At 47.0% G+C, this 25163-nt stretch overlaps 1 protein-coding gene across 1 annotated transcript in view; it reads right to left on the bottom strand.

The window, feature by feature from the left end:
* Wwp2 (WW domain containing E3 ubiquitin protein ligase 2) overlaps positions 1-23309 on the bottom strand; it is a 118386-nt gene extending 95077 nt beyond the window's left edge. The window contains exons 1-4 of the mRNA XM_021220650.2: positions 23223-23309; positions 7615-7699; positions 3240-3387; positions 2825-2946 (exon numbers count right to left, since the gene is read on the bottom strand). Coding sequence (XP_021076309.1) covers positions 2825-2946; positions 3240-3387; positions 7615-7684 — 340 coding nt within the window. The 5' untranslated portion in view covers positions 7685-7699; positions 23223-23309. The remainder of the gene's footprint in view (positions 1-2824; positions 2947-3239; positions 3388-7614; positions 7700-23222) is intronic.
* Positions 23310-25163: the final 1854 nt, after the last annotated feature.

The following is a 25163-nucleotide window of genomic DNA, read 5'->3' as shown; positions in this document are numbered from 1 at the left end:
AGGGTTCTGGGGATGGATGGCACAATGGGAAAGTATATGACAACACTGAACCATAACTAAAGAAGTTAAAATGGGAAACATGCATTTTATCACAATTAAAAAGAAATAAGGGGCCAAAGAGATGGCTCAGCAGTCAAGAACATCATTCATTGCTCTTCCAGAGGAACAGGTTAAGTTCCAGCACCCACAGGGCAACTCATAACGGCCTGTAACTCCAGGTCTAGGCTATCAGATGTCGCCTTCTGACCTCTGAAAGATCCGGCACATACATGGTACACATATGCACACTCAAGCATACACATGTACAAAATCAATCAAATCTGTAAAAGAAAATAAGAGGCAGGAGAAACCAAGAGTTTGAGGTCAGCCTGGGTTTCATAGGGAGGTCATGTTTCAGAAAAGCAAGGCATAAATAAATATATATAGTAACATACCTTAAAGAGTTAAATGCATTCTGCAAAGCATACAGGAACACCTGTATGACCTGCCATGTGGGTGCTGGGATCTAAACCCAGGTGTGGTGGTTTGAACAAAAATGGCTACCACAGGCTCATAGGGAGTGGCACTATTAGAAGCTGTGGCCTTGTTGGAGTAGGTGTAGCAATGTTGGAGGAACTGGGGGCAGGCTTAGAGGTAGGTCTCAGATGCTCAAGCCAGACCCAGTGTGTCTCAGTCTCTTCCTGCTGCCTGAAGATCAACATGTAGAACTCTAAGCTCCTTCTGCTGCACCATGTCTACTTGCACACCACCATGTTTTCTGCCATGACAATAATGAACTAAACCTCTGAAGTTGTAAGCCAGCCCTTATTAAATGTTTTCCTTTGTAAGAGTTGTGGTCGTGGTGTCTCTTCACAGCAACAGAGACCCTAAGTAAAATACCAGGTCCTCTTCAAGAACAACAAAAGTTCGTAACCATTAAGCCATTTTGCCAGTCCTATCATTTTTTTGTTTTATTTTATTTTATTTTATTTTAGATTTATTTATTTATTATATATATGTAAGCACACTATAGCTGTCTTCAGACACCCCAGAAGAGAGCATCAGACCCCATTACAGATGGTTGTGAGCCACCATGTGGTTACTGGGAATTGAACTCAAGAAGAGCAGTCAGCGCTCTTTAGCTGCTAAGCCATCTCTCCAGCCCTTTTTTGGTTTTTGAGACACCAGACTGGCCTCAAACTTAAGACTCATCTGCCTCTGCCTCCTGTGTGCTGGGATTAAAGGGCTTGCCACCACGCCCGGCCAGCATAATTATTTTTATAACCATAAGGCGAAAGACAGGGTTCACAAGGTGGCTCTGTGGGTAAAAGCACTTGCTATATAAGTTCACTCCCATGTAAAGCTGGATGGAGAAAAGTGGCTTCACAAAATTGTCTTCTAACTTCTATACATGAGTTGTGGAAGGCACACACATATGTGTGCACACACACAAATAATAAAATACTTTTAGAGGACTCTAAACAATAGAGTCTGCTGTTGCCCCTGTAAGTGCAGATCCAGGGTCGAGCATCTGCCGCATGTGCGCATGCTCCTGGTTCCATGTCAGCGCGACAGAGAACACACCAGAATCAAGCCACCATCTGCCGCCTGCACAGATGAGACAGGAAAGGGAAGGCTGTACCGCCACTGCACATTCCTTAAAGATCTGTAAACTTTTAAAAGCTTTAATTACGTGATGTGTTTGTTTGTATGTACATGTGAGTGCAGATACACAGTCATGAAGACCCGATTAAATCCCCAGCACCACATAAAATCAAGGCCTGGTGCACACACCTACAATGCCTACCCAGGGGAGGCAGAAATAGGAGGCCCTCAGGGGCCTGCTGGCCAGCAGCCTAACAACCTTGGTGAGCTCCAGGTCTCAAAACAAAAGCATAGATGATGGCACCTGAGAAATGACTCTTGTGACTGACCTCTGGCAACCATAAGTATTCATACACATGAGCAACAACATACATTCACACACACATACACACACATACACACATACACACACATAAAAAACACCAACTCAAATGACAAAACAACTAAGACAGAGGCATGTCTCTGGTTCTAAACAATCCTCCACCATGCTGCTTTATGTCCAGCGGAAAGGACCAGAGCATAGGAGGAGCTAACCTCCCCAAGCAGCCCAGCAAGAAGGATGGGCTCCGAAGGAAAAGCCTCAAGCCGTACCTAAGCCTCAACACTCCCCACCCTGGGTCTCACCTAGGCTAAGTCCATTTTCAAAAAATATTTCTCCACAGTAGGAGAAAAAGGAGCCTTTCTTTCCACGGCAGTTGGCTGCCACATATGGTACTGCTCTGAATAGAGGCTTTATGAGGAAGGGTCTACAGCCCGCAGGCGTGGGCTATGCCACTGGCCACAAACAGCAAGGAACAGGTCTCAGGATTTATATGTCCGGCCAGCAGAGGTGCCTGAGATAATTCAGATGGAGCTGCTGTCACATCCCTAGGAGACACAGGGCACCTTCTGTATTCCTAACCCAAACCCAGAACTCAAACACACACACACAAACACACACACACACACACACACACACACACACACATGCACACAGCTCCTTTGTTCTGTTCCAGGGCTCAGACAAGAAAAGCACTGATTTCAGTTGGAGGTATGTCTCCTGAGTGAAAGAGTGGGAAGGATAGCCTCCATCCCTGAAGAAAAACTAGGGGACACAGTCCTGCATCCTACAGCCCTGGACCAAGCATGCTGAAGTCGGCCTTCCTCAAACTCCATAGATGGTCTCTAAGGGGCAGAGGCACTGTGGCCAACCCCAGGACTGGTTGCATATCCTCCCTGACTAGAGGTGAATCATACATACTTTTGCCGCCATTGTTCTTCAGGACATTGGAGAGGTTGACAGAGGCAGTGCCCAGTAGTTCATTCCTCAAGGTATGACAGCTCCAGACCTTCAGATCCAAATGACTCTGGGCTGTGACATTCCTGGAAAACAAGTAAGTGATTCATCACAGCCCCGCGATGAGCAGCCACCCCTTTAACATGAACAGACTGCTGAAAGCTAGCTACACTGCTGACATCTTACAGGGGACAAAACAGGAACACAGTCACATACACACCTCACACGCTGACCTGCAACCCCTGGCTAATAATGAGTGCTCTGTGAGCTCAGTGACATGCAGACACCTAAAGAGGAGCACCATGGGGGCCAAGGGCAGCAGAGTCTGCACCCCAGCCTCCCCTCCCCGCCTTCTACATTCCACCAGTGACAGCCTTACAGAACGATGATTTCATTCCAGAGAAGCTCAGAGCTCCCGATGCGCTTCCCCGTCTTCTTGGTCTCGCTGGGGAGTCCATCCACTGCCACCTCCACGTAGGAGTTGATTCTGGGCTGGCGGTTGTGCACCTTGGGCTTTGCTGACACCACTGGATGAGACAGAAAGAAAAGGCAGATAAATTAAAGAAGTCCCATATGCCCATTGGGGCAAGTGGTCTGGCTCCTTTTGGTTATTTCCTTTTTAAAAGGTCTTTTTTTGTTTGTTTGTTTGGTTTGGTTTGCTTTGTCCTCTTTAAAAAAATAAAAATAAAACTTTTGAAAACTGACCTGGTGATAGCTCTGTCAGGACGCTGTTTGCTGTGCATGCCTGACAACCTCATTTTCATCCCCAGCTCCCACACAAAAGGCCAGTGCCTGAGGAATGACACCCAAAGTTGACCACTGACCAAAACATCGTGTGCACACAAACACACATGTACAAAAGGAATGTTTTAGAACAAGAAATAAAAAGGAGTATAAACTAAACAGAGAAGAAGCAAAAAGCATGTGTGTACAAAAAGAGTCTAAGCTATGAAGGGAGAAAGATTGCTCCCAACCCAAAAGCACATGAGATAGCAAAGTGCTCTGCCCACTGGCCTGTTCCCCAGTTCCCCCAAATCAACTTTTAAATGACTGTCACAAAGTCCGCTGCATGGCTGTGCTAACTTTTTACACTGCTGAGATGACTGCTTGCAGTCCTTTGCCCTGGGACAGTCAGCGCAAGTGTGGCTCCTCAGAGCAGTTGGAGCCCCCAACTCATGAAGCAGGAATATCCTGTCTCCCTGACTGTACCCAGGAGGAAACAAGGCTGGGATGGGACGTACACCTGCAATCCCGGCAGCTGAGGGAGAACAGGAGTGCTGCAAACTCAAGGCTGGCCTGGTTTACACGAGGCATTCCAGGCCGGACAGAGCTAGTCACAAAAATCGAAACAAAAAAGCCAGGCAAAGTCACTCACACCTGTAATCCCACTGACTGGAGAGGCTGAAATAAGAGAATCATCTGGACTACAGAGTGAGTTCTAGGTCAGCCTGGGCCAGAGTGTATGGGGGAGGGAGGCTCATGTTTCAGTTATATAAAGAGGGAGCTATGAACCAGCATGTGCCCCAGCAACCTGACTCCATCCCACTGTATACCATTCCTGGGCCCTGCTTATCTGCTCTGCTACTCTTCCTCATGTAGCAGTAAGGCTGAATACACTCCATGGTGGTCAGCCACCTGCACTGCCGGTTCTGTTTACAGCCCTCATGTGTGTCTGTCTGTGGGTCTGCCTGTCTGTCTCTCTTTCTCTCTCCTTCCCTCCCCCTCCCCCCTCTCTCTCTCTTTCTTTTTTCTTTTCTTTCTTTTTTTTTTTTTTTGATTTATTTATTTTATTTATATGAGTACATTGCAGCTGTCTTCAGACACACACCAGAAGAGGGCATCAGATCTCATTACAGATGGTTGTGAGCCACNCAAAAATAAGATAATGGGAAGAAATGTGGAACTCGAAACTAGCACCTTGTTCCTTACTGGTTGTGGATTTATGGAGCAGGGCCAATGTTTACTTCTCTCTCTCTCTCTCTCTCTCTCTCTCTCTCTCTCTCTCTCTCTCTCTCTTCCCTCCTTCCCTCCTTCCCTCCCTCCCTCTGCTCTCCTTTCGGTTTAGTTTGGTTTCTTTCCTGGTTTTAAATAGCAGCATCTCGCTGTACAGCACAGGCTGACTTGAACCTACTACTCAGCCATACATGGCCTCTGTCTCCCCGACACTGAGATTACAGACATACGTCACTATTTCTAGCACACAGCAGCACTTGTCATAGTCATTTATCACCAACAGACTGGTACAAATCCATGGAACGTAAAGGCAACAAACATCACAGTGGGAAATGCAGGTCTATCAGAGGGAACACATCTAGATGTCCACCCTGTGCCCAAATCAGAGGCTATAACTGATGTTCCTCACCCCGCAATAACAAGCCTAACCTCCCCTGCAGTCCCTTCTATTGAGGAAGTAAAGCTCCTTCCCAGATCCTTTGGGGGAGGTGACAAGTCCTACAAATGTCTACAACTTGACAAACAGTCACCCCTAGGTTCTATGAAGCAGTAACTACTCCAAAACCCAAAAGCTACAGTACGGAGAAATCAAGAAACAAAACAAAAAACATTCATGGCTAACAAGCAAAAGGGATGGGGCTGAGAATAGAGGTTTGTCACAGACATGAGACCTAAGTGGAAAACATACCGCTTTGCACGTACATCAAGGCTAGCTGACGCCATCTTGTGGTGAGATAGGAACACTGCCTACCTTAACTTTTAAAAACAGGAACATGTTTCATTCAGTCCTAGACAATCTCCTTAAAAATCAACAAGTTCCTGCCAGGCCTGGTGGCATACACCTTTAGTTCTGGAACACAGGAGGCAGAGCCATGTGGATTTCTGTGAGTTCAAAGCCAGTCTAGTCTACACAGTGAGTTTCAGGCTAGCTCGGCAGGACTACACAGTGAGACCCTGTGGATGGCTCGGGTTACGAACACATCACTCTTGCAAAGGACCTGAATCCAGCCCCCAGCACCCACAAAGCAGCTCACAGCCATCACAGGGAACTGATGCTGTCTTCCAGTCTCCACAGGTACCATTCATGCATGTAGTAAACATACAGACATGCAGGAAAACACTCATACTATAAAATACAAAGAAATCTTGGGGAGAAAATGAAATTCAATGTCTTTAACTTCACAGCTGGGCCATCTAAGTTCAGGGAGCCGAATTAACTTCCCTGCAATCAAAGTTAGTGAAAGGCAGGTCTGAGGCAGGAACCAACTCTCCCCCAAGTCAACACCCTCAGCCTCTCTGGACAGGCTTTTCCTTTTGTTCTGATTTGGTTTTAGTTCGGGTTTTTGTACTCTAGCTTTTTCCCTGGTTTGGTTTGGTTTGGTTTGGTTTGGTTTGGTTTGGTTTGGTTTGGTTTGGTTGGTTTGTTGGTTGGTACGGTTTGGTTTGAGACAGGGTCTCACATATCCCACGCTGGCCTCCAACTGTCTATGTAGCTAAGGATGACTTTGAACTTCTAATCTGCCTCCATCTCTGGAGTTCTGGGATTATGGGCACACACCACAACATCCAGTTTATCCAGGACCACTGAGCCCAGTACAACTTTGTGCATGCTAGGCAAACTCTAACAACTAAGCTACACTCCCCAAGTCAAACTGGCAAAACTCTGAGGCCTTAGACTCATTCCCCAAGTACCTTTAATAGAAGTATGCAGGTATTGAGCAATGACAACCTTAAAGAAAAGAATAAACTGGGCAGACAGATGTGAGGGACTTAGTGGGGAAGGCCTCACTGAAGGGTGACTTCTGTGTAAAAGAACAAAGCAAACTAAAAGCATTTTACTCAGATGCTGAGGGTAATGGCGCAGAGGCAGAGGCCTGCCAGGTGAGTTCCAAGAGTCAGGAGGCCAGAATGGCTCGGGGGACACGAATGCAGAGGGAAGAGGACATGCATGAGAAAACAGTGCTCATTAGCTTTGACGCTGAGATGCAGAGATGCGGCTTACATTTTAACAAGACTACTGGTTGCTGTGCAACCACAGCACCAAGGAAAGAAGACAAAGGGCAGAATCAGAAAGGCAGGTCTAGGACCTTACTCCAGAACAGAGTGCTATTGGCTAGGGGTGGGCAACAGGACTGGGGAGGAGTGCTAAATACTAGGTGCTGGCTTCCCTGCCAGGCCAACATGAGCAACGAGAAGAAGCCAGGAGCACAGTTCCAGACCTGGACACTTTCTGTGAATACTGGGGCTCCAGGGAAGGGCTAGGCTACAGACACGGTTCCAGACCTGGACACTTCCTGTGAATACTGGAGCTCCAGGGAAGGGCTAGGCTACAGACACGGTTCCAGACCTGGACACTTTCTGTGAATGCTGGAGCTCCAGGGAAGGGCTAGGCTACAGANCTTTCTGTGAATGCTGGAGCTCCAGGGAAGGGCTAGGCTACAGACACGGTTCCAGACCTGGACACTTTCTGTGAATGCTGGAGCTCCAGGGAAGGTCTAGGCTACAGACACCAATCTAAGAGTGACCTGTTACTGAAGGCATTTAAAGCTATGAGGCTGGATGGGACCACCTGGAGCATTAATGTACAGAGGGGGAGCCCTAGACACACAGGAATCAACCATCTCAGAGCATTTTAGCCAAAAGGTCTACTTTTCCCACAGCCCCATTATTTGCCTTCTTTTCCAAGAACTCTAGTTACAGCGTGATAATCTTCTGAGACAAATGCTACATTCCTGAACTGTTTCAGAACACCTGACTCTCCAGACAGATGGGCCTCAAATACTTCATGCAATGACGCTCACCTTTCAGGGTAAGCTGGGATTTCTCAAAAGGCAGGGCCACTCCTGCCCGGCTGGAGCTGGCAGATGCCATGTCATCACAATGGAACTGCAAAAGAAGCAGAGTGGCAGGGTTAGTCAGCGGCTGAGGCGGAAACTAAAGACCTCAACCCAAAGAGTTGGGGAAATGGCTCAGTACCTAAGAACGCTTGTGATCCTTGCAGAGGACCTGGGTTCAATTACCAGCACCCACACAACACTTCTCAACCATCTGTAACTCCAGTTCTAAGGAGCCTGATGCCTTCTCAAATCCAATGGCATCAGGCATGCATGTGGAATGCAGACATAGATTCAGGCAAAATACTCACACACATAAAATTAAATAACTAAATATTAAAAAATTAAAAAGGAGGCCTCAATCCCAGGACAGGTATGATGATTCATGCCTGCAATCTGTATGCCAGCACAAGTTTATAATCCCAGGGCTTGAAAGGTGGAAGCCGTAGACAGACAAGGTCATTCTCAGCTGTACAGTGAGCTCAAGGCCAGCACAGTATACATATTAAGTTCCAGAACAGCCAGGACTACATATAGACATCTTGTCTCCAAATATATAAATAAATAAACAAACAACTAAGCCAGCATTTTATGGGTCATTGAACCTGAAGATCTGATTGAACATCTCTCCAGTGATGCCAAATGGCTAATAAAGCCATGCAAAGTCGTCTGATAGCACCTGAGAGGTGTCTGTCACTCGTGCGGTTAAAAGCAGAAGTTCACCTAAAACAGAATTCCTATACTCAAATGTGATCCTTGGAACATCATCGGATTTCATTTAGAAAATATTGGTTCCTTGAGCTGTGTGGATATTCTAAATCTTAACATATTTCATTACAGAACTTTAAAAAAAAAGTCACATTTGTCAATGTGCTTGGTGATCTCACCAGACAGGCCTCCAAACAGCAGAAAGCTGTCAAGCCTGTCATAGTAGAGTGGCCCAAAATCCTAATTTTCTTGTAAGAACGATTTTGTTACTGGCAACAAATACTGTCAGTTATTTTCCTCAGAGTGTCAGGTTTGCTTCATTCAGTTTGAAGAAAATGTCTGCCAATTTCACAAATCTAATAACTCCAATTTGTTTCTCAGTTGTTTTCTAAAGGAAAAATCATATTTCACGGGGGAAAAAAAGCAACAATTCTGCTCTAGATTCAAGAGCTGCTCAAGTACTTGTCTTCAGCATGCAGTGTGCGCACACTCCAAAGGTGAGAATATGAAAAGACAGTCTCAAGAGTCAGATGGACTGGCAAGATGGCTCAGTAGCTATGACACATGTCACACAAGCCTGAAGACCTGAGTTCACTCTATAGAGCCGAACCCACACAGTGGAAGGAGAAAACCAGCTCTACAAAGATGTCCCCTGGCCTCTGATGACCACAAAAGCCATGGCACTTGCATCTCCCTAACCCCTACACACACACACACTCACAGAGACAGAGAGAGAGACAGAGAGAGAGAGAGACAGACAGAGACAGAGAGGGAGGGAGAGAGAGAGAGAGAGAGACAGAGAGAGAGAGAGACAGACAGAGACAGAGAGGGAGGGAGAGAGAGAGAGAGAGGGAGGGAGGGAGGGAGGGAGAGGGAGGGAGAGAGAAAGAGAAAGTACATAGGGACAATAATAATAAATCGGAGCTGAAGATGGCTCAGCTGCTCAGAGCATATACTACTCCTTTAGAGGACCTGAATTTAGTGCTCACACAAATATCAATCAACTCACAACTCCACATAACTCCAACTCCAGAAGATCCAACACCCAGGTGGCCTCTGCAGGCACCTGCACAAACATGCACAGACATACACATGAATGCAAACCTTTAAAATATAAAAACACAGTGAGTTCTGAGGTGTGCTGTTTGCTTTCTGAGACACAGTCTCACTGTGTAGCCCTGGCTTTCCTGATGCACTCTGTAGACCAAGCTGGCCTCCAACTCACAGAGATCCTCCTGTTTCAGCCTCCCAAGTACTGGGACTAAGTTGTGCACCACACAGGCAGCTCCTTCAAGGATTGTGAACTGAAGTGTTTTCCTGAGACTGTATGAAGACAACAGCCCTTGTGGCCGCAGCACCAATGGCATCTTGGCTGCAGCACCCTCAATGCAAGCGTGACCACGGTGAGACGTGCGTGACAGGTGGGTGTTGCTATGAAAAGTTTTAATGATGCAGTGCCTCAGAGACTTCTGGCTGTCTGTGAAACTGCTGCCATTAAAGCAGCACAGGGCTGAGTGCTGTGGTATGTATATATAATCCCAGAGCTTTAAAGACAGGAGGATCACTGTGAGTTCAAGGTCAGTGTGGGCCACACAGTAAGACTCAGCCTCAAAAACACTGTAAGGGCTGCATGTCGCAGCACACACCTATAATTCCAGCAGCACTCCAAAAGTGACAAGTTCAAGGCTAGTCTAGGTTACAAAAACAAAACAAACTAAACCATCAACCCAGAGCTGTATTCAGGACAGGCAAGCCCTCTGCCAGAGCTACACCTCTGACCGTAGATACTTTAACTCTGGTGGGAACCTCCAGAATGCTCCTTACATAAAAAAACAAACAAAACAAAAACAAAGCCAGGCAGTGGTGGTGCACGTCTTTAATTCCAGTACTTGGAAGGCAGAGGCAGGCGGATTTCTGAGTTTGAGGCTAGCCTGGTCTACAGAGTGAGTTCCAGGACAGCCAGGGCTACAGAGAAACCCTGTCTCAAAAAAACAGAAACAAAACAAAACAGTACAGTATTCTACAGTTCACGATCCCCAGAGCCCTGTTACCACCTCCAACAGGGACTCTCAGTCGCCTCCACATGACCGAGCAGACGACACTGGACCCGACGTGAGCTCTAAGTGCTAGCTTCTAGAACCCACAACTATCTGGGGGCCTTTCTGCCTTTTTAAGTTGTTTCTAATGGGGCCACACCACCCTTGAAAGATGGGGATCCAAATCACATTCACCATTCCTGAATGGGGGGAGGGGGGAGGAAAGGAAGAAGGGAGAGGGGCAGAAGAGAAGGACGTGCAGCCCAGGTACAATGAACATGTGAGCTTAAACAGACTGTGTCACAGGGGACATACATTGTAAGGAAACATGGAGGCATGGAAAGGACAGAGTCACTGACACTAAACCACAAGGTCCCTCTTCCACAACAGGAAATGAAACAGAGACTGAGAAACTTTAACTGTGTGAGCAACATTTATCTTTTAATATTTTAGACATTTTTAGATTTTTGTTATGTGTATGAGTGTTTTGCCTGTGTGCACTGCATGTATGTGGACCATTTGCATGTCTGGTGCCCACAGAAGCCAGAAAAAGGCTTGCATTGAATCCTGGACCTGGAGTTATGAATGGGCGTGACTCACCATGTGGGTGTTGGAAACAGAAAACAACCAGCAGTGGGTCTTCACCACTGCACCACCCTGCAGACCCATGGCCAGAGCTCTCAGGAGAGTTATCTCAACCTCTGAGCCATCTGGAAGTCTGAGCATTCTTTCGAAGTGAACTACAGTTTTAAGGGGAAATGCCAGCAGTCGAATGCCTGGGGTCAGTGCCTGAACCGAGGCTTGGGCTCCCAGAGCTGGAAACCCACTATTTATAGACTTTAAAATCTTGATGTCGGTTTGGACACTCCCTTCCCTAAGGCAACTGCAGTAAGGGTAGGTTCTGAAGCTGCTTGTTCTCCTGACCTTTGGCCTTTGGTCCAAAGGTCCAAACAAAGAAACTTGGAGCCTCCACATGGATTTGTTAAGGAGGAGAAAAACAAAGTATCTTGATCTACAACTAACAGCCCAAAACAAAATCAAAGATAAGTGCAATAAAAAAAAAATAGCTCAGAAAGAAATGTAAGTAAATAAAATATCCAATAAAAAGAAGGAAAGAGAGAGGGAGAGGGAGAGGGAGAAGGAGGAGGATGGGGAGGAGGGAGGGGAGGAGAAGGAAGAGGAGAAGACGAAGAAGAAGAAGAAGAAGAAGAAGAAGAAGAAGAAGAAGAAGAAGAAGAAGAAGAAGAAGAAGAAGAAGAAGAAGACGACAAAAGGAAAGAAGTCAGAAAAAAAGAAAAGAAAGAAAGCTCAGGGAGAGCAAGCTCAGCTGAAATGGGCTCCAAAACTCCACCAACGCCATCTCTCTCCAGTCCTTCATAATTACAGCCCGCCATTTATGAACACTGATCTGTTATTATGTGAGCTTTGTCTGCCATTCCAGATCCAATTAGCCAGATACCACCTGACCATTGCAAGGGAAGCTATGTGAACTGTAAACCGTCCTGTGTGCACATGAAGAAAATTAACCACAACTAGAGGGTGAGGACAGACATCAGTGTGCCGGGTGTGTCGATTCACATCAGTGAACACCAGACAGGAGGTCTAGATAGATGCCTGAGTCTGGGGCTAGCAATGGACTGTACCGCAAGACTAAAGGGAGCTTATGAAACCTGAACAGAGTGTGTTCCACTTGTGATTCAAAAACACAGATGACTAGTAACTCTTTCCAGCTAGTAATGAGGACATGTTTACATGTACCTCTGAAAGACAGAGTAGGAGGGAGTAAACAGGAAGGGGGGAGAAGAAAGAAAACAAAGTCAGAAAAATGGCTTATGTGCCGAGACAGGCAGGGAGGAGGGAGACCAAGGGCTAGATATACAGACTTCACCGCTGCAGACAGTAACGGGCCAGGAAAAGGTGGGGAAGACACCACAATGCCTGTCCTTTTCCAATATGAGCAGATTCACACAATTTCTAAATAAATAAAATGGCATTTTATCTCTGAGTTTACTGTCCATACAAGGCTTGACAGGCAGCTTTGTTTCAAGTTTTGTTTTTTTTTTTTAACCTGTGTGTGTAAGCACATGCACTTATGTGCATCGAAGGCCATAAAGGGACGCTGCTGTGTCATCCTCTACCACTCTCCTTACTCCTGTGAGGCAAGGTCTCTTCTTGAAGCTGGGCCTCAAGTTTTATTGGCTAAACTGGAAGGTAGCAGCTCCCAGTAATGCTCCTGTCTCAGTGCTGCACCAGGCTGAGGTTCAAGCGTGCCAGGAAACAGCTAGTTACCCAGGTGCTGAATCCACGCTTCAGTCCTCCCCACTCCATGTTAGTGCTCCTAACTCCTGAGCTCCTTCTGCAGCCCCACATTTTGTTTTTTAAGACATGGTCTCCTATAGCCCATGCTGGTCTTGAACTCATCAACCTTTATTTAAACTCAGGAGGCAGAGGCAAGTGGACCTCTGAGTTTGAGGCCAGCCTGGTNTACAAAGAAAGTTCCAGGACAGCAGGGCCATACAGAAACACTGACTCAATAAATAAATAAATAAATAAATAAATAAATAAATAACTGAAAAAAATAAAAAAGAAATAAAAAGACTACATGGGGAGCAGGGAGCAATGGCTGCTCCAAGTCCTCTGCCTACCCAATTATACAGGCAGCTGCCCTCCTTAAACCCTAGAGAAGAACTAACTTTGCTCCCAAACAGGCTGAACTAAACCACTTTCTTCACTGAGGTCCTAGCACACAGACCATCAGCCTGTTAGCACCTCACACTTAGTAATGCTGGGATGTGGCTCAGCCCAACACAGCAAGGCCCTGGGTTCAAGCTCCAGTACAGAAAACTTTTCATGTGCCCAGCTAGAAACAAAGGGCAGTTCAATGGCACATGGTAGCAAAGCAGGTAGGAAACGGAGTGTGGCTACAAGAATCCTTCTTTTCCCTGTATCTTTTCTGCAGCCCAGAACCTCAGGCTTGTCATTTAAGTCTTCTAATACTAAGCTACACCTCAGATCTTGCACTATCTCAGAATCATGACTCGGCCTACCAGACACAGAGGGTGCATTTGAAACAAGAGTGAGCCATCTCTAATTATTATTCCTGAACCATAATTCACATGCCATAAATTTATTCTCCTTTTTTTGATTTTTGTTTTGTTTTGTTTGAGACAGGGTTTCTCTGTGTAGCCCTGGCTACCGTGAACATGCTCTGTAGACCAAGCTGGCCTCGAACTCATAAACATCCACTTGTCTCTGCCTCCAAGTGCTGGGGCTAAGGGCATGCAGTGCCATATCCAGCTTACTGGCCTCTTTCTAAAGAATAAATTCTCTTAAATGAGTGCAGTAATGCACACCTTTAATCACAGCACTCAGGAGACAGAAGCAGGCGGACCTCCGAGTTCAAGGCCAATCTAATCTATATAGTGAATTCCAGGACAGCCTGAGCTACATTGAGAGACCCTGTAAGACAAATTCTCTTTAGCCAAGATTGATTTCAAACTTACTATGTAACCTTAAACTTCAGACCCTCTTGCCTCCCTAAGCAAGACAGACACACACCATCAAACCTGGTTTGTGAGAAGCTGGAGAGACCCAGGGCTTTCTTCGAACACACTACGCTCCATCCCTCACTCCAAACTCATCCTTTTAAGGCACATAGTTGTAGTGGGCTTTTATTAGCATTGGAGCTGAGCTGCCATCAGCTCTGACTCCAGACTGTTTCATCACTCCCAAAAACCTTGTCAATACCAACCCATCTCCCCTCCCCCAGCTCCAGGCAAACATCAATCTATTTTTGTCACGGTGGATTTGCTTACTCCAGACAATTCGTACAAACGCGGTCATGTGGCCTGTGTGTAGTCTTGTAACTGCTTTCTTTCATGGAATGTTTCAGGTCACTGTAACACATATCTTTCCTTTTGTGGCTGAATGTTGCTCCATTGAACACCTATACCTTTCACTTATCCATTTGTCTGTCATGGACATTGGGCTGTAAGGACCAGTTGATTCACTGTTTTCTTTCCTTGTTTGTTTAGGTTTTTTTAATAATTACTTATTAATTTGCTTGTATGCACACCTGCATAAGTTCTTAAGTGCACCAAGGGTGTGTAGCTGCCCAGAGAGGCCAGCGGGTGTTGGATGCCCTAGAAGTGGAACTGCAGGCAGTGGTGAGCCACTGTGTGGACCCTGAACTTGGGTCCTCTGGATGGCAAGTGAGCCACACCTCCAGATCCAATTCTTCTTCTTCTCGGTGCTCAGGGTGTAAGGAGCCCAGGCCTGACCATGCCAAGCAAACCCTGCCACCTGACACACAGCACACCATGCCACACCGGCAGTCTGCATTCACCACTCATCTTTACTTCTGTTTTGCTTTGAACTTTACTCTTTGGTGCTAACAAATTGTGCTCAAACTCTTCATAGAATTGAGGATGACCTTGAACTCCTGATCCTCCTACCTCTAGGAGAAAGTTCTGGGTTATTCTTGTATGTATTATAATGAGGTTCCAGGCCAACCTGGACTAACTAAGAGAGAAAGTAAGAGGACAGACAACACTTTAAGCTGAGCACTCAGGAGGTAGGGAAAGAAGAATCAGGATTTTAAGGCCAGTCTTAGTTACATGGAAAATTTGAGGTCACCCTGGGCTACATGGAACCCTGTTTCCAAAAATAAAAAAAATTAATAAAATAAAATAAAATTTTAAGAAAGAAGACTCCTTTAATCCCAACATTAAGAAGGCAGAGATGGGAGCAAAGCTCTTGTCTGGCACTAGTTTAATACCCTGTATTTCCTAAACAACCCATACACACAGAAATAAGCAGAAGAGGAAGAAGAGAAGGAAGAGGAGAAGTGGAGCCAGCCTGGCCTTGCCTTGTGGCATAGGTTTGTAACCTCAGGCTGAGACAGAAGAATCCCAAGGGCCAGCCTATGCTACAACAGTGTTCAAATCTGTATATCTGACTGAGACCATCTTAAGAGAAAAAGGAGGTGGGGCAGCACTGGGGCTCAGAGATGCTGTGCTTCCTAATATGCACAAGGCCTGGGTTCAATTCCTAGCATCCACATCCTAAGCAAGAGAGAAACAGGCAGGGTGTATTTGTCAGTAAAGACCATTCCTGTATCCTCTTCTAAAAGATGTGGAAGAGTCTGTCCCACAGATCTCTCCTTCCCTTCCCACCCTCAAGCCAGATTTTTTCCAACACACACGCCTGCTTCTTTCCTGGCCTCTTTCCAGCATCTAGCACTGAATTGTCCTCCATTCACCAGAGGCCCAAAGTGAAAAACAATCACATTTCAAAAGCTTTGCCAAACATCATGTAAAAACTGGAAGGGAGCTTTCTCCTGGAAAAAGGCTACCAGCCACCTCCACCACACAGCCCAAGTTCAACCCTAAGGAGTGGTGTGCCTGAGGTACACTGGGGGTGAGATCAACACCACATCGCCTTGGCCTTGAGGGTGTTGGTGAGCTGACTACTCAGAGCAGACAGGCTGAACTGAGGCTGCACCCTCTGCCTCTGCTCATCATCAGTCTTCAAGACGCCACCAAGAGACAGGAAAAGGAAAGTAAATACAGTGGAAATCTCACTTGTGATGTGACTGTCTACACCACCCCACAGACAAGACTCCAGTCGTTAACTAGGGAACCTTCTGGAACTATTAAGGAGATCCTGGGTATTGTACAGCCTATGGGCTGCCATGTGGATGGGGGCTGTTCTCATGACATCACAGGTGATGTCAGCAGCTGTGCAGTGGAAAGTCAGAAAGCTAGTCAGAAAGCAACAAGAGAAAACACACACACACATACATATACATATACGTGTGTGTGTGTGTGTGTGTGTGTGTGTGTGTGTGTGTGTGTGTGTGTGTGTGGTGGAAGGTAATAATAGCAGAGATGGAAAAACAGATCTCAGAACAAACACCATAGAGAATGCATGAGTAACCAGAGGAGGAAGAAGCCCGCCCTGAGTCAAGAGATTTGGCATTACCTAGAAGGGACTACCACCCAAATCACTGTTTCTAAACCAAGGGCAGTGAGGAGAACAGGGACTTCACAATCTTCTAAACAGGTTCTAGTTGGAATCAAAGGAATGAGATCTTCCCTGAGAACAAAATGTGAGCTCTTGTAGAATCTGGCACAGTCCTAAATTACACAGGGACTCTAATGCCCTCTTGGGCCAGACTGGCTCCACGGAAAAGGTGTTTGCTGGCAACACTGAGGATCTGAACCCACCCCACATGGTAGAAGGGAAGAACAACTCCTGAAAGTTGTCCTCTAACCTCCACGTGTGTGCCCTAACCTGATCACAATCTGTCTTGATGTTTATAAATCCACTGATGAAAACTTCAGATCCCAAGACCAAGACTGAAATCCAAGAGTCACCCACTGTCTTAGGCAACTCTTATAAAGGACAAAACATTTCATTGGTCTGGCTTACAGTTTCAGAGGTTTAGTCCATTATCGTCTGCCGGGAAGCATTAAGACAGATGTGGTGCTAGAGGAGCCCAGGGTTCCACATCTTGATCCAAAGGCAGCCAGGAAGAGAATGAATGTGTTTCACACTGGGAATAGGTTGAGCATTTAAGGAGTCACAGCCCCACCCCCACAGTGACACACCTCCTCTAACAAGGCCACACCTCCTCATAGTGCTACTCCCCATGAGTCAAGAATTCAAACACATGAGACTATAGGGGCCAAACCTATTCAAAGCACCACACCCACCCACGACGAGGTTCCTTTTGTGTTACATCTGTAAGATAGCAGGCTGGGGATGGGGGCAAAGGAGGGGAATGCACTGTGCTCAACATGTATTTGGTAAAGCTGGTATTTTAAACTTTAAAAACCCAATTACTGGGGGCTGGTGAGATGGCTCAGTGGGTAAGAGCACCCGACTGCTCTTCTGAAGGTCCAGAGTTCAAATCCCAGCAACCACATGGTGGCTCACAACCATNGGCTACACAGAGAAACCCTGTCTCGAAAAACCAAAAAGAAAGAAAGAAAGAAAGAAAGAAGGTCCTGAGAGGTCCAGTGCTCACAGAACACTGACAGGGCCCCTAGTCCTAGTCCTTCTACCATGGAATAACTTAGCGGGAAGGCCCTCCAAAAGTAGAGCCTCTGTCTTAGTTAGGGATGTACTGCTGCTGTGAGCAGACACCATGACCAAGGCAAGTCTTATAAAGGACAACCTTTAATTGGGGCTGGCTTACAGTTTCAGAGGTTCAGTACATTATCATCAAGGTGGGAGGATGGCAGTATTTAGGCTGCAGGCAGAGCTGAGAATTCTACATCTTCATCTTAAGGCTGTTAGTGGAAGACTGGCTTCCAGGCAGCTAGGATAAGGGTATTACAGCTCATGCCAACAGTGACAAACCTACTCCAACAAGGCCACACCTCCTAATAGTGCCACTCCCTGGGCCAAGCATATACAAACCATCACGCCCTCCATCTCAGACTTCCCAGCCTCCATTCCCAAGACCAATTTCTTCAGTTTATAAATTACTCTGCAATGGGATGAGACTATACACAAGTATAGAGCAGGCAGGGTTTTCTCAGCATTATCAGTTACACTGTACAATTACAATTTTTTCTCTTATCCTATTCTATTTTTTCTACATGTCTTTCTTTTTCTTCCTTTCTTCCTTCCTTCCTCTTTCTTTCCTTCCTTCCTTTCTTTCTTCTTCTTTTCGTAACCCAAGCTATAGCTAAATATCTGAACTCCCAGACATCCTCCTGCCTCTGCCTCCCAAAGTGTTTGGCTTACAGGCACTTATACCCAGCCTAATAGTATATTTTTAAATATTATTTTAAGATGAAACTTTTTATTGCTTCTATGAATCAAAAGTAATAGGTCTAGGAAGGAAAGACCTAGGCTGTAGAGAAGGTGGCTCACCGGGTGAAGGTGGAATCAGTTCCCAGGACCCGTGTGGTAGAAGGCGAGCCAACTCTTGCATTTATTTACTAGTTCCAGAATCTAACATCAGGGCTTCAGTACGCCTCAGTTTCTTCACTGTGAATGAAGCAATGTGACCTTCACAGATCTGGAACTGGACGAGATGAAACGCTGGGCCAGGCACAATGGTGAATGAAGGCCCGCAACCCCAGGTCTTAGAAGGTAGAGACAAGAGAGTCTATCATAAGTTCCTCCGCTACATAACCAGTTTGAGGCCAGTCTGGGCTACAACCTACCTTCTATCAAAAAGCTAAAAGACCCTGTCTCAGGGAGGGTGGGGGGAAGGAAGGAAGGAAAAGGAAAGGGAAGGGGAGGGGACAGGACAGGACCGGACAGGACAGGACAGGACAGGAAGGGAGAGAGGTTGAGTATAGTGAATAGCACACAGCTTAATTTCAGCACTTGGGAGGCAAAGGCAGGTGGATCTCCGAGTTCAAAGTCAGCTGGATGGCCAGGACTACAGGGTGAGACCCTGTCTTAGGGGGAAAAAAGTGTGTGTGTATGTGTGTGTGTGTGTGGGGGGGTGTTTAAATGAAAAAGAAGAGAGACCCAACTTCCCTGCAGTACTTAGGTGGCCTTCAGACATGGCCCAGTGTTGACTGAGATTTACTCACAAGTTCAAGCTCAACAGCAATGTTCTTTTTGGATGGACATTCACATTCCTCTCTGGGTGACCTTGTCCAGTTTCAACTCCAGGCTACACAGTAACTGCTCCCACGTACATGCCTCCTGCCCCGCTTGCCACCTGACATCCTCATTGAATTGCCCCAGCATCTTCTCTCGGGTTCATACTAGGCCTTGTTCAATCAATGTGAACAAAACTGAACCTAAGCCCTGACTGCCCTATAGTCTCTCCCTATGTTTTTGTTTACTGAGACAGGGTCTTATGTAGCCCAGGCTGGATTCCAAAGGATGATCTCCCTGACTGAACTCTAACCCTCCTCCAGCCTCTGCCTCCTGAGTGCTGGGATTACAGATGTGTGCCACCACATCCTATTTATGCTGTGCTGGGGAGGGATCAGACCCCAGGCTTTATGCACTAGGCAAATACTCTACCAACTGGGCCACATCTCCAGCTCTTCTACCCCATTTAACGATAACTCCATTTTTCCCTGTGCATACCCAAACCTTGGGAGTCACCTTTGCCTGCTCTTGTCCTCTCATATTCCATACCCAAGTCACCTCATCCACAGATCCTACTGGCTGAGCTTCAGAATATATATCAATGCTTTTCTCTCCTTGTGTGACAATGCCCTCCTCACAGGTCTTTTTGCCTCTACCCTGGCTCCTTTCTCCTCCTCACAGCAATCACAGTTTGCCTGTCGAAAGGCAGGACAGTATCCACTCTCAGCTCAAACGCTTCACCCATCCTGTGAAAACCAGTGTTCACACAAAGGCCCACAGGGCATTCCCTGGCCTGCCCAGTGTTTCCTCCCACACCCCAGACCCCTGTGAACTCATTCTCTCTGCTCACTTAGCTTTCTCCAGCCATGCGATCCCCCTTCGCCCATCACCTGACTGTTCTACCCTCACTCCATCCTGTGCTCCATACCTTCTCCCCTCTGGGATCTTTAGACAAGAGGCAGCACACCTGTGATCCTGGCACCCAAGAGGCTAAGACAGAAGGAGTGCCAATTTAAAGCTAGCCTGGGCTACAATATAAATTCTGGAAAGTCTGAGCACTGAGCAAGTGTGAGACCTGCCCCCCCACAACCCCCAAAACAGGAGTGCTAAGATTACAGGCATGAGTCATTACATACACTCTGCTGAAACTCATTTAATTATATTGTATTTAACACAGTAAATATAAAATATTACCACTTATAGATTATATTTATATGATTTTACTAGAATATAAAAACATCGGTTGGAGCCAACAGTAGTGGCACATGCCTTTAATTCCAGCATGCCAGAGGCCAAGGCAGGAAGATCATTGTGGGTTTGAGGCCAGCCCAATCTACAGAATGAGTTCCAGGACAGTCAGCCAGAGCTATACAGAGAAACCCTGTCACAAAAACAAACAAATAAACAAACAAGCAAACAAAAATTGCAGTTTTCATGTTGAATCTCCAAATTCTGATGTATTTGACATTCACAGGCTGTACCAGGCTTTGACAGCTATTTGATCAGCGGCCTCCATACTAAACAGCCAAATGCCAGAATAATGCCTGTAATAAAATAGGGGTGTACAACCATCCACTTGAAGGAAGAATATTTTCCTGGGAAAAGACAACTGTGGCAGAAGCTATGGTTTGAGTGGATCCCCAAAGTGTATGTGTTGTACCCTAGTGCAACAGGGTTGGGAGGAGGGACTTTAAGAAATTAGGTCCTGGGGCTGGTGAGATGGCTCAGCGGGTAAGAGCACCCGACTGCTCTTCCAAAGGTCCAGAGTTCAAATCCCAGCAACCACATGGTGGCTCACAACCNCAGGACAGGACCGGACAGGACAGGACAGGACAGGAAGGGAGAGAGGTTGAGTATAGTGAATAGCACACAGCTTAATTTCAGCACTTGGGAGGCAGAAGCAGCTGGGTCTTTATGAGTTCTAGGCCAGCCAGGTCTACACAGTAAAACTTTTTTTTTTTTTTTTTTTTTTTGGTTTTTCAAGACAGGGTTTCTCTGTGTAGCTGTCCTGGAACTCACTCTGTAGAGCAGGCTGGCCTCAAACTCAGAAATCCGCCTGCCTCTGCCTCCCGAGTGCTGGGATTAAAGGCGTGCACCACCACGCCCGGCTTCACTGTAAAACTTTTGTCTCAAATAAATAACCAAAATAAAAATAAAAATAAATGAGAAGCTGGTATCGGTTCTTTGCAGATGGGGAAAAATGAAAGACTAAGATAGTCCAGGTGGTACTGGCCTCAAATCCTAACTACTGTGGAGTCAGAGGCAGAAGGATCACAAGTTCAAGGCTTGCCTGAGCTACAGGAGTTTGAGGCCACCCCAGACAACTTACTGAGATCCTGTCTCAAAAGGAAAGATAAAAATAAAAAATTACAAAAAGAAGGGAAGTGGAAAGGTGCAATGTTCAAAAAAAAAAACAAAAAAAAGTAAGAGACTGACAAGTCAATTGAAACCTTTTCCTCATGCTTCTGATTTTTCCATAGGCCAGTAACACTAAACAGAGAAAGTGACAGGAAATGTAACATTCAAACCCCTTGTTCTCCACATACACAGAGCAGTGTGACCTTTAAAAACTCATTTACTTCTCCAACACTGACCGAGTACTCCTAACATACCAGGCGTGGGGCTAGTAGCCAAAGAAGTCATGTAAAATCAGATCGCTGCCCTTGAATGACTTACAGTCCTGCAGGAAGAAGACAGTAAACAAGGAAGAAACACAAAATGAGGATGTCAGTCAGGTTGGGACTAAAGAGATGCAGGCGAGAGCGCTTACTGCTCTTCCACGGGACCAAAGGTCAGTTCCCAGCATTGCAAATCCAGAGGCTCACAACCACCTGTAACTCTAGCTCCAAAGGACCCAGTGCTCTCGTCTGTCCTTGGTGGGCACATACACACAGAAACATGCACACAAATAAAAATACATCTTTTATTTTAAGTTAATTCTCTTTAGCTTGTTACCTATAAAGTGGGAATGACTTCTCAAGACTGCTACAAAAATTAACTTTTAAATGCTTGTAATATACCCCAAAGTCTTCAACTCCTAAGGTATTAATGCAAAGTGGATTTTTTCCCCCTAGCGACCTGTGATTCTGGCTCCTGTCAGTGTCCCATTTGAACCCTGACCTTTGTTGCATTCATAAACTTCACTTCACTTCTGCAAACCTTAGCAAATGTGAAGGGAAAAGAGGGTGGCCTGTTTGTTTATTTAGGTCTTACAGGGTAGCCCAGGCTGGCCTGGAACTTGGAGCCATCTTCATGCCCTCGGCCTAGAGGATGAAGACTCTTAAGATGGTCATTTTAACCTCAAAAACTACGATCTAGGTCACAGTTCTAAGGGACACAAGAGAAATGTCTCAGTCACCCCACCTAGTCACAGCTGGTCAAGATAAGCAGTCACACGGTAAAGGAAGCTGCATAATTTAAGCTTGAGAGGAACCGTCTCATCTCAAATCGGTATGGGTAAACTTTCAACTGTCCAAGACTTGAGCAGTCAATGCGTTGCTGAGGTAACGCCGGCCCAGGTCGTAGGTTAAAGTCTTCTTATGATCACAGCAAAGCACCTACGCGTCTTTATTTTATTTTATTTTATTTTTGTGGCCTCGACGATGACCCGATCCGGGAGCATCTCAAAGAAAGATGATCTGATCTGATGGGCTAGGTTTCCCAACAAGTGGAAACCCTACCCAAACGGGGCGAAGTGGGTGTGACCGGAGTCAGACGATCAAGACTCAGGGATCCCTCCTGAAGTTTAAAAGAACTGAACAGGACCGGTATCAGAGTCTCGGGTCGCCATCCTCTTCAAAGAGGACGGAAGGAAAAAAAGACTCTCGGAATGGGGTCCAGGCCGCATCGTCCAGATTCTTTTCTCCCTGTCCCTACAAGCCAGACGCCCACTCCCAGGCAGCCCCTTCCAGGGAGCAGACGAGTCTCCCCGGCTGAGATCGGAGGGGACCCCCTTCCCAGACAGACGCGGCTCCTCCGCCCCGCGGGCACCCGGGGCTGGGGGGGGGGTCTCCTTCCGGAAGCGCCGACAGCGGGCGACTCCCGCCGGGCCCCGCGCCCACCCCGCCCCGGGCGCGAGCCGGGACACCCCTCCTCGGAGGCCGGAACCGCGCGCCAGGCCCCTCCCACAGGAAGCCGCCGCCCCCCGGCGCCCGCCCCGCGCCGCCCCCCGGGCCCCTCGCGCCGCCCGCCGCCCGGTGGCTGCCCCGCGCCGCCCGCTCGCTGCCGAGCTCCCCCCCACCCAAGACCCCCCGCGCCACCTACCTGCCGCGGCCACACCAGCGGCGCCTAACTCCGCTCCACTTCCGCCTTCCAGCGCCCGCACTCGGGCCGGGTCACGTGGGCGCGCGCGGTCACCTGACCCGGAAGAGGCTGGCCGGGGCGCGCAGGTGCGGACCACCTAGACCCGGGCGGCGAGCGTTTGACCCGCTCAGGGCAGCGATGGCAAGCATCCCCCGGGCTGTGCCCGAGCAGACGTATAAAATGAGGGCTCCCGGGGCCTTTATGTATGCCTTTGGGAAGCGGTAGAGTTGTTTTCCCGCCATGGTACAGGTGGGAGAAGACCCTCCGATCAGTGAAGTCCGCAAGTCTTGCAGGAGTTGCTGGATAAAAGACAGTACGCTCCCCCATCATTACATTGGAGTGTCCGATAAACCGTGTAACTCTAAGCGTGTCCCCAAGTTTGCAAAGGATGTTTGACATCACAGATGTATACTGGTCAAACTTGAGCGTCTAGTGTAAGGTCGGTAGCCTGTGCCAACTCTGTAAGGCCTTGTTCTCAGTTCTAGGAGGATAAATGCCCTGGCCTTTGTAAGGCACCTGCTGTTGTTCCAAAAAGCAAAACTGGAATGAGGGGTGGGAGTGGAGCATGGGACATGACACACGAGTCCCTAAGTGTCTTCCCCATGGGGAACCAACTCCTATCCCCCCTGTATGGAGTAAACTGAACTTTATGAATTAGCAAACAGGGAATCTTTGTAACCCTGGCTGAGCTGGAACCCACCGCTGTCCTTAGCCTCCTGATTTCTGGCATTGTAGACATACCTACTGTAGCCTGGACAACAGAAACTTTCTGGGTTTTGCAAGATTGACAGTTGAAAGTGACTAGTCCAGGGCGTCACAACTGACCTATGTTCCCAGCCATTTATTTTGCTACCTTTTCTGGTTTTTATTTGGAACAGGATCTTATTTAAAGTGTTCCAACAGGCCTCGAACTTTTAAGTCCATTGTCTTAGCCTCTGAGTAGTTAGGATTACCAGTTTATACCATTGGGGTGGAGGGTTAGGGGTGAGAGAAGAGACAGTGGTGCAAGGTTTTATGTAACCTAGGCTGGCATCCACCTCCGAGTTAATTGTTCTGATTACCTGGTTTTGGTTTGTTGTTGTTGTTGTTTTCGTTTTTTGAGATAGTGTTTCTCTGTGTAGCCCTGGCTGTCCTGGAACTCACTCTGTAGACCAGGCTGGCCTCCCAAGTGCTGGGATTAAAGGCATGCACCACCACTGCCCGGCTTTACCTGGATTTTTTTTTGTTGGGTTTGTTTTTGTTAACTGAAATACTAAATTTTCGTTAGTATTTTATTACATAGATGTTTCTCTTGAAGTATATCTGTGTACCACCTGAGTGTCAGGTGCCTTTGCAGTGGGGTTTCTACCAAAAGGAAGTCTTCATTAGCCACCCTGTGACTACACTGGGTGTCCAGGATCCCTGTGAAGTATCAAGCCTTTCTCAGGGCGAGGTTTTAAGCGCAAAACTCACGTTCTGGGTTGACATGCTCCAGTTAGCAGAAACAGTGAGAAGCAGAGCTACAGAAGCCGAAAGGCAAGGTCAGGACATTCAGAGGCTTTCCCAGAACTGCGGGCTTTGGCGGGTTAGGTCTCTGTTTTCATGTTGGAGGGTGGTGCTGTCTGTGTGCCGAGTTTTATGGCCAGAGTGGTACTTCCATCATGGAGTCAGTTCTTAGTGAATGAGTCAAATTATGGACTCACCCTGCTCTAAAGAGGTGTAATTGGGCCAGGCAGTGGTGTACACCTTTAGTCCTAACACTCAGGAGGCAGAAGCAAGGGGATCTATGTCAGTTGAAGGCCAGTCTGGTCTACAGGGCAAGTTCCAGGACAGTCAGGGCTACATAGAAAAACTCTGTTTCAAAAAATAAAATAAAATAAAATAAGCCGGGCGGTGATGGCGCACACCTTTAATCCCAGCACT

Source organism: Mus pahari, chromosome 20 (assembly GCF_900095145.1).
Source record: "Mus pahari chromosome 20, PAHARI_EIJ_v1.1, whole genome shotgun sequence".
Classification (NCBI taxonomy): Eukaryota; Metazoa; Chordata; class Mammalia; order Rodentia; family Muridae; genus Mus; species Mus pahari.
This window is presented reverse-complemented; position numbering and strand designations above follow the sequence as displayed.